At 41.8% G+C, this 10666-nt stretch overlaps 1 gene segment (V, D, J or C); it reads right to left on the bottom strand.

Annotated features, from left to right (window-relative positions):
• Positions 1-1255: 1255 nt before the first annotated feature.
• Positions 1256-3022, bottom strand: LOC103741718. The segment is given in 4 exon segments: positions 1256-1357; positions 2384-2534; positions 2651-2816; positions 2920-3022. Coding segments are annotated over 4 exon segments (465 nt in total).
• Positions 3023-10666: the final 7644 nt, after the last annotated feature.

The following is a 10666-nucleotide window of genomic DNA, read 5'->3' as shown; positions in this document are numbered from 1 at the left end:
TGTTGTTGTGGGTTTATGTGTGTAACGAACTGTTGTGTCTGGAGAGTTTCAACAGACACTGAGGAAATTAAGAAGATCATAATGACATATTTTAAAAATCTGTATTTCATTAAGCCAGAAGTCCAAAAGAAATAGATGAGTTTCTATATACATATGACATAGCAAAGCTAACTAAAATGAAGTATATAGGTTAACTAGACTTATAGCAACCAATGAGATGGAAGCGATCATTTAAAAATCTCCCAAATTAAAAAATCCTATATTAAACCTCACCCACCCATGGCTCTTTATTTGCAGATCATATGCTTCTGTAAAAATAACTCCCCAAAGATGCCATCAGAAATCTACAACTGAGAAATGCATTCAGCAAAGTAGCAGGATACAAAATTAACACATAAAACCCAGCAGCTTTCCTACATGCAGAGAAGAAATATACCAAGAAAGAAACAATGAAACAACAGCAAAACAAAATAAAGGAAAAAAGAAACAAAAATACACATTCATAATAGCAAGAAACAGTAACATCTTGGAACAAATCTAACCAAGGAAGTGAAAGGGTTGTGTAACAGTAACTTAAGGTATTGAAGAGAGTAGCTGAAGAGGACACCAGAAGACGGAAGCCTCTGTGCTCATGGACGTGTGGGAAAATGTTGTTAACATGACTGTCCTGCCAAAAACAGGATGTGTACTGGGCCTTCAATTCAATTATAAAGAGGTTGGATACCCCCAGGATATTTGCGACACCATTGCACCAGTGGGGCATATCTTGCAAAGGCTGGTCATTGTTGTAGCTGGCAGGGTTCACATCTGGGTAAGACGGATAACTAAGTTCCTCTTCTAGTAGCCTGCGTCTCAACTTTTAGCACTACAAAAGCTAAACAGTATGGATGAGGGTGTCAGGTTAGCACCAGATTTCTCCATGTTCTGTGATTCAAGTATGTGGTGGCTTCAGCAACAGGTTCTGACTGTCAAGTTCTGGAGGTTCACCAAGAGCGATGACACTAGTCTGTAATATTTGGGTGTCTATGAGAACTCAGTGAACAACTCCAAAAGAGGACGCCCATTCCTGGCAGTGGACTTTTCATTTGTTAGAGTGTTGTGTCTAATAGGAGCAAAGATGCCCCATTACAGTACAGGATAACTCCATTTACTCTCTCTCTCTCTCTCTTTCTCTCTCTCTCTCTCTGCATGTATATGATTATGTATATGTATGTATTTTGGGGAGCTCTACAACAGTGGGTTCCCTATGATTTGTTCACTGCTCTGCAGGGTTCTTTGTCACGCTCTTTACTTTCTCCTCTAACTCGTTCTCATCTCCGTCCCGTTTAACTCTTTGGGATCCATTATTCCAGTATTTCTAAAAACCTCATGGCGTTGGATTTGTGTAGCACTGTGTCCTATCTCCCCTCCCTTCCTGCCTTGCAACAGCATCCCTTAGTAATTTCCTGACCTTCATGGCTATTTCAAATGAAATTCACATATCTAACGATTCAAAGCTAACATCCACAAATGATAGAAAACTTCTGACCTTTTCACTCTGGGCCTGGGCTCCCTCAGAATTATGTGTTTGCAGCTCCATCCATTCCATGACAAATTTTATGATTCCATTTTATTAACGGCCAAACACTGTTCCACTGTGTAGATGTACCATGTTTTCTTTACCCACGCACCCTCTGATGTACTTCTGTGATGGTACATATCTGTGCCATACGATAATATATTAAAATATTTTTTATTTGACAAATTCACATATACATAATAAATTCTAGTAATTTTCACCTATGTCACCCTCTCCCATCTCCCTCCCTCTACCACTGAAGCCCTGATTCTTCCTGACAATCCCTGCCCACTTCCACGAATGTCGTGTCCCACCAAGTGTAATTAGCACTGCTTGCAGGGGCATGGGGTGGGGGTTATTTTCTGTGGCACAGGCAATTTACAACTGATTACACCATTAAAGAAGAGATAGCCCTTCTCCAGCCAAGGTTTACTGTCAATAATCTTTCAGGGGGTGGTGGTCTGAGTGTTCTCAGAGCTGATCATAGTGTCCAAGGCAGAGTTAGGTCAGTCTGCTCTGTGTGAAACTCTGAAATTGTTCAGGTGAGAGTGCATCCTGTCTTTAAATACATCACAACAGAACACAAAACTTTCTGTTATTCAGAAACCTCACAAATTACTATGTATCCTAACTATTTACATGGTCCTTGGGAAAACCGTTCTGTGATATGAATAGGCAGAGGAAATCAGGAGGAGTCCAGCCCTTCATGGCCTAGTGCCCTTTCTCTGGGGTGAAGCTGAGCTCATTGTGTGTTCCCCGCCCCCTGCTGGTCCTGAACATCCTGCAGGGAGGTTTATGTCTGAGCTCACAGTAACATTCACTCACTGTGTCTCTTGCACAGTAATAGGTGGCCGTGTCCTCAATTCTCAGACTGCTCATTTGCAGGTACAGGGTGTTCTTGGCATTGTTTCTGGAGATGGTGAATTGGCCCTTCACAGAGTCTGTGTAGTATGTGCTACTACCACTACCACTGCTTATCCTTGCGATCCACTCCAGCCCCTTTCCGGGAGCCTGGCGGACCCAGCTCATGTAGTAACCACTGAAGGTGAATCCAGAAGCCACACACGAGAGTTTTAGGGACCCTCCAGGCAGCTTATCCTTGCGATCCACTCCAGCCCCTTTCCGGGAGCCTGGCGGACCCAGTCCATGTAGTAACTGCTGAAAGTGAATCCAGAAGCCACACACGAGAGTTTTAGGGACCCTCCAGGCTTCACCAAGCCTCCTCCAGACTCCACCAGCTTCTCCTCACACTGGACACCTGCAAACACAGAGAATTTGGGTCTGGAAACTGTCAGACATACACTGTCCCTTTCACGCATGTTCATTCACACAATCAATATTTCTTCTTCTTCATAAATTACCTTTTAAAAGCACAACAAGGAAAAGCCAGCTCAGCCCCAGCTCCATGGTGAGTCTGTTCAGTGCTGGTCACTGAATGGGAACACAGGGAATGCAGGGCTGGGCTCCTCTGCTGAGCTGCAGGGTCAGGCCTGGGCTGGTTTTCATGAGCAGAGGGAGCCCTATTTGCATGTCCCCCTGCTGAAGGAAAAGCCAGCTCAGCCCCAGCTCCATGGTGAGTCTGTTCAGTGCTGGTTACTGAATGGGAACACAGGGAATGCAGGACTGGGCTCCTCTGCTGGAGCTGCAGGGTCAGGGCTGGGCTGGTTTTCATGAGCAGAGGGGGCCATATTTGCATGTCCTCCTAATACATAACAGGATGGGGCTGGACTCCTTAAAGAAGACAATTCTCAGAGTAGATCTGAGGGTACTGATGGGAGTCATAGAATGTGAGACAGTATGTGTAACCTGCAGGTTTCTGAGCTCATCCTGTGTCACCTGCAGCCATACAGGCTGATCCTCACCCTGACCCTGGATAACATGATGGTAAATACTTGACCATGTACATGGTGGGGATCAATCTCAAGTCCTTAAGCTTGGTGTCAAGTACCTTTACCAGTAGATCTATCTCAAGCCTACTAATGATATAATCGCAATTACTATGGAAATCTACAACTTGTTACACTCTCTGGTTTTTTTTTTTTCATAATTTAGAATTCTACTTTTTCTGATAAAGGGCATATTTTATAGTATCTACATATTGAAACAATTGAATATAAAAATGATAATAACCCAATTTGCAGCAAATGAAAAAGCATAGCATATTAGGGAAGCGATGTGAATCAGCACTACTGCAGAACAGGTGTCAACATGCCATGGTCGTGTGCACGCTGACACCATTGCTGTAGGTTCGTATGAGAAGAGTCCCAGGAGCCTGTAGGACCATTTCCATATGGTCCTGCACCTCCTTCGTGGCTCTAACAATCTTTCTGCCCCTCTTCTGCTATGGTCCCTGAGCCCTGGGTGGGTGGATTTTAATATAGGAGTCCTGACCAAGGACTTACACTCTTATTCTCTGCGATTTGGCCATTTGTGGCCGTTTGTGTTCCTGGCCCTCTGGTGTATGAGGGAGCTTCACTGATGAGACTTGAAAGATGCATTAGTGTTCGCGTCATCCCTTGTTCCATGTTCCGTGAGCCTTAGGTGTAGAGACTGCATCCTAGATGTGCCAATTAGGCTTGGGCAATTCACAGACAATCTCTGTGCATGACCAGTTATGGAACTCTGTAATAATCTCTGTCTGCTGGAAAATAAGCTTCTTTGATGGGTGGTGACTAGGGCACTTGTTTGTAAATTTAAGGATCCATATTTTGCATATAATAAGAAATTATATTTGTCTAGGATTGTGACAACCTTGAGATTTTCTCTAAGATATATGATGCTCTCCAGCCATATGTATTTGGCTAGGTTTACAATACCACACATGAGTTCCTTCACCCATTGAGCTGGTCGTTCAATTAGGTAGCTGTTGGTTACCCCCAAGATAAAAGTGCCACTACTGCACCAATCTCACTTGCTGTGCTGGTCACTGATGTGGTTTTTAGGCCTTGAAGCTGGGGTTGGAACATAGATTGGTATTCTCCCTTACCAGATTGCTTAGTGCTCTCCAAAGCTATGAGAGCTAGCCTTCAGGGGAAGTGGTTTCCAGATAATTCTAGCTCCATTGCTCCAAATCCTGTGTCTTAAGTATGTCCTGTCTTCAGCAGTAGGGTCTTAGCTTCAAGTATTGGGAGGCAATCAAGGGCAATGGCAATAGCCCATGTAATATGCAAATCTCTAGGACCACCCTGGCCAACAATTCAAAGGACGGTTTCTCTTGTCTGACACTCTTTCTTGTTATGTAGCCTTCAGCTATACTCATGATACATGTAGAGATATTGTATGGGTAACTTTTTAGTAGGTTTTTGGATTAATATGATTCCTTCTGGCTTTTTTTTTTTTTTGGTCTTTTTGAGACAGGGTCTCCCTGTAGCCCCAGCTGTCCTGGAATTCACTATGTAGACCAGGCTGGCCTTGAACTCACAGAGATCTGCCTGCCTCTGCCTCCTGAGTGCTGGGATTAAAGGAGTGGGCCACCATGCCTGGCTTCCCTCTGGTTTTTTATACTAGCTAGACACTATTTATCTCTCCTCTCTCTCTCCCTGTCTTATCCCCCCACCCCCACTTAAAGTGTTCTCATTTCCCTATTTCTCCCTTGATAATTCTCTTAGTTTCCTATGGTCCCACCACTCTTGATTTCCTTCTTCCCCTTTATCCTCATAGTTCCTTGTGTAGTAGAATTTTTGAATGCAATAGTTTGTAGTTATTTTTGGTACATATGTGATTAGAATTGTGATATCCCCTTGTTGGATTTGTCCTCTGATAAGCATGACGTGACCCTCCTTAGCTCTTCTACTAATTTTTGTTTGAAGAACATTTTTTCCAGGCATTAGAATAACTATACTTGCTTGATTCCTAGATTCCATTGCTTGGAATAATTTTCTCTTTATTTTCCCCCCAGTTGGTGTATATCATTTATGCTAAGGTGTGTTATTTTCTGAGGAAGCAAAAGAATGGATCCTGTTTCCTGATCCAATCTACTAGCCTGTGTCTTTTCATAGAGATTAGTTATGTTTACTAAGACTGTTTATATTCAGAGTTATTGTGGAAAGGTGTGTTAATTTCTGTCAGTTTGTTGATTGTATTGTGTTTTCTGACTTCTTTTTAATCGACTGTTCTGGTATTATTTATTTATTCCCTGTGACCTATTGGATGTCTGTTGCTTTCTTCAGAACAGAGAATTCATTGCTGGATCCTCTGTGGAGCTGTTTATTGCCCATGGATTCCATTAATCTGTTTTTATCATGGATTTTAAAATTTCTTTTCCAATCTTTAAAAAATTGCCTTTTACTCAGTAGTTAAGAACACTGGCTGCTGTTGCAGAAGACCCAGGTTCGAATCCCAGCACCCACATGGCAGCTAACAACTGTCTGTCTGTAACTCCAGTTCCAAGGGATCCGACAGCCTCTTCTGTCCTCCGTGGGCATTGCACAACACGGGTGCACTATTTACATGCAGTCAATACATGCATACACATAAAATAAAAATAGTAATAAATAAAATACTTGAAAACTGCCTTCTAATTGAATTTTTGTGAATTTCATACAACATATTTATATCTGCTCCCTTGCCCCCACATCCCTGTATTACCCCTACACAATTTAATTTATTATCTTATACATAAACTCTCCTCTCTCTCTGTCTCTGTCTGTCTCTCTCTCTCCCTCTCTCTCCCCCTCTCTCCTCTCTCTCTGTCTCTGTCTCTCTCTCCTCTCTCTCTCTCCCTCTCTGTCTCTCTCTCTCTCCCTCTCTGTCTCTCTCTCTCCCTCTCTGTCTCTCTCCCTCCCCCCTCTCCTCTCTCTCTGTCTCTCTGTCTTTCTCTCTCTCTCTCTCTCTCTCTCTCTCTCTCTCTCTCTGTCTCTCTCTCTCTTGGTGAGGCTTTTATTTGACTTACTTAGTTTTTCTTTTCCAGCATCATTTCGCATTGGTTCTTCAGTGATCCCATCTCTTTATCGGATTCTTCTTCCGTATTTCGTATCCCTGTCTTACTTCATTCGCCTCTTTGTGTTTGCTTGCTTTCAGTTGTTTGGTTATAATAAATCACTCTTTGATTTCTTTGCCAGGACAGGACGTTCTTCAAGTTCCTCTCGTGGTACCCATTACGGTGGGAATAGTGATTTTTGGAGGGGACATATTGTCTTGTGTTTTTGTGCTGGTTCTGTTTTTGTGTTTGGATTTGTGTGTTTTAGATTAGTTGATTGAGAGGGAGTGTAGGTCTGGGGCTGATAGTGTGGGGAGCTTGCCTGCCTGTGCCAGGAGCAAGGAGGTCAACTGCAGAAATATAGGCAGGCGAGTAAGTCCAGGAAGCCTGACCTGTGGGCCCAGGAGCTGTGCTGAGAGGGAGCTTTACTCTGAGAGGCCAGTGCCTGCGGAGTCCTTACCTGTCAGTGCAGGGAACTGGGGAGACTGGGGAAGTTTGATTTGAGTGGTCTGGGCCTGGGGAGTCCTTACGTGTTCACACTCAGAGTTGGGTGAGATGAGGAAGTTTCAAGTACATGTAATTTTTTTTTTAATTAAAAGAAGCATTTCATTACAACAGCATTAACCTATTCAATAACATTTTTCTGAGCTAGGGTACATATCTTTCAAAATTGGCTGTACATTTTTAGGTGTACAGATGAATTATTACACTTATATGATCTTTAACTCCTTCTAAACTCTATAAGACATAAAATTAAATGAGGTTCCAATGTTTAAAAAAGATCTCCACTTCGTTGTCAAAACACACAGTTTCATCCAGAAAAATTCATTCCAGGGCTCTTGACATTGAGACGTTTTCACATGCATTTCTAATCTCTATATACATGACTATCACTGGTCACAGTCACCCACCTTCTGAGCTCCTCGGCATCTGAGCATGAATACAAACTCGTCAGGTAGACAGCCTTCCTCTCCCACTAGAGCCTCCATACTCTGCTATCCCTGCCACTGTCCACTGTGCTGTCAGCACCCCCATCCATTCCCCCCTATCTGCCCTTCTGGTAAATCTAGTCAGCCAGAGGTCCCTGTTCCAGGAGGATCAGCTGTTCCTTAACAACGGCAATCCATTGTCAGTATTCCTTTGGATAGAATTGGGGTCTGCTGTTCATGTTTCCAGTAGTATGTTGGGTTACTGTCTGGAAGAGCCTTTATCCATCCTGGCCAAGAACTCAACTGAAGGTATCTCCTGTCTGGCTTTGCTGTTTGTCAAGTAACTTTTAGTTATATATAAAGTACATGTAATTTTTATATAACTAAAATAATGTTTTTTTAGGTAATTGTCACTTAGCTGTTTTATCATACTTTTGACAGTCCTTAGTTTTTCAGCAAACAAAGGTAACATTTTATTCCATGTTCTGCAACATAGGTAAACTGATTTTCCAGGGGTTTGAAGTTTTGAAGCCTTGCTTGACTGTATTGAAATTCTACCCAATGTAAATGGGACCTTTGAACCTCTTAGTTGCACTATATACATTTCCGAGTGAATATGTCATATAAATGGTCACCTAACACAATTTAGAGCATATTGCCTTGTATGTATATTGATCTTTAAATTCAATGACAAAAAGAATCTCTGAATGAGTCCAGGCAGAGTACATAGTTGGAAGTGAACAAAACAGAGCAGAAACAGGCTATGTGATCCTACTTTTTGTGGATGCGGAGGCATCAAGCTCTCAGGAGGAGAATGCATTAACTGTAACTAGAGATAGGGAACTGTGGAGCAGTAGGAGTGGAGTAAGGGGGTGTTGGGAACAAATGCACTTGGGATAGTTCTAACATGTTCTGGTTCAGAAGGTTGATTATAGACTACAGTAACATACTGTGCATTTCAAAATAACTGGGATACGTCATTAGGCGTTTTTTCACGACTACAGCTTCAATTAAAACTATCAAATGGAATTGCAGACCTATGTCTGATAGGGGTGCTATCATTCTAAGATGCTGATGATCCAAACCAATTATCTACAAAAGACAAAAATTAAAATACACAATTTTCTACTTAGTTAACGTAAATTCTATTCAAATTTCAAAATATAAATACTGAATGTGAACTATCCCCCAAAGACTTGCGTTGTTTGGGAAGGTTGTAGAATCCTTGGGAAGTGGAGCCTTGCTGGAGAAAGTGAGTCACTGGGGGTGGACCTTGAGGTTTTCTGACCTGGCCCTTTTCTGTTCACTTTTGATTCCTGGATATGGTGCAGTATGAGAAGATGCCTCCTGCTCTGGTGTGGATGTTCCCGCCATAATGGGCTATGATGTCCCTCAGACAGTTAACCAAAAGAAACTCCTCTTCCCTTAAGTTGCTTCTTTTCAGGCATTTTGTCACAGCAATGGAACAGAAGCCAAGAAAAATATTTTACTTATTATTTTTAAATTTTATATGTATGAGTGTATTCCCTGCATGTGTGTAAGTGCACCCATATTGTGCAATGCCCATGGATGTCAGAAGATTGCATTGGATCTCCTGGAGCTGAAGACATGGCCATTGGTTAGGTGCCATGTGGATGCTGGGAACTGATCTCGGGTCCTCAGTAAGAACATTCAGTGATCTTAACCACTGAGCCATCTCCTCACCTGACATGTGAAAAATATTTTAACCATGAGAACCAGCCATAGATAGTCAAATAAAGACCATCTGGAAATGGATGAAAATTATATGAACACCACTAATGATCAGGAATCAAGGGGAGGGCATCTGCAGCCCAAATCTGATGGGTGCTATCAATGCAGCAAAGGAAATATAGATTTTGGTTATGAGAAAATTACTCAGATGTTTTCCCAATGGAAAAATAACAAATCGTGCAATGTCATATCATTCAAATATTTGACAATTTAATATATATAAACAAGAGAAATGTTTATGTATTTTTATTCAAATAGAATGTGAATTTAATACAATATATTTTGATCATATTTAGACCCCTTCTCTTGTCTTCTTCACACCCTTTTAATATTCCCCTCCAAATTTCATGTACTATACTATATATTAAGGGTAACACAATTCTTCATGCAAATTGAAAAGATAATCTCAATTTCACATGGAAATGCACACACACACACACACACACACACACACACACACACGCACACAAACGGGATAGCCAAAGCAATCCTGGGCAATAAAATAACTGCTGGAGGCATTACCATCATCAACCCCAAATTATACTACAGAGCTATAGCAGCAAAACCAGAGTGGTACTGGCCTGAAAACAGAAACACTGATCAATGGAATAGGACTGAGGACTGAGATGTAAGTCCACATTCTTAGAGTCACATGATTTTTGACAAAGGGCCAATACACCATTTGGAAAGAAGATAGCATTTTCAACAAACGGTGCTGTCCATGCTGAATACTACATGTAGACGAAGGAAATGTTTACATTTTTATATTGTAGGAAAAAAAGGACACGGCAAAGTTAAAATAAACTCACCACAAATGAATGTCCACTATATCAAATTCTGTGTCACAAGTTAAGGTGTGTCTCCACGTAAAGCATACAGAAGCTCCTCAACAGAGGGGAAAATGAAGGGGCAGGAATTATAAAATCAGAATTGTAGTGATAGATCTTCCAAGTTTAACATAAAATGTATATATTTTAGCAATGAAAATTATATTTTTTAATGTTATGAAGAGTTCTTTCTTATATGCATAAATAAGACGGTCTCAGGATTGTTGGAGGAAACGAAGAGACTGATTGATGTTCATTTTTGCCCAGACCGCAGCTTCACCAATTACTGCATAGTCATCGCTGGTCATGATTAGAAGCAGGAACCCAGTGTCTACATGTTTCTGATTCTTGGGAATTCTGCCACGAACATCTAGAAAGATGGAGAGTCAAATATGCTGGCTCTTGAAAAATCTGACTGAAGCATGTACACCTCTGCTCTGTGGGACGTGTGTGTGTGTGTGAGTGTGTGTGAGTGTGTGTGAGTGTGAGCATGTGTGAGAGTGTGTGTGTGTGAGTGTGAGAGTGTGTGTGTGTGTGTGTGAGTGTGTGTGAGTGTGTGTGTGAGTGTGAGTGTGTGTGTGTGAGTGTGTGTGTGTGTGAGTGTGAGTGTGTGAGTGTGAGTGTGAGTGTGTGTGAATGTGAGTGTGTGTGTGAGTGTGTGAGGGTGTGTGAGTGTGTGTCT

The sequence above is a fragment of the Nannospalax galili genome, unplaced genomic scaffold (assembly GCF_000622305.1).
Source record: "Nannospalax galili isolate Female #2095 unplaced genomic scaffold, S.galili_v1.0 scaffold1600, whole genome shotgun sequence".
Taxonomy (NCBI): domain Eukaryota; kingdom Metazoa; phylum Chordata; class Mammalia; order Rodentia; family Spalacidae; genus Nannospalax; species Nannospalax galili.
This window is presented reverse-complemented; position numbering and strand designations above follow the sequence as displayed.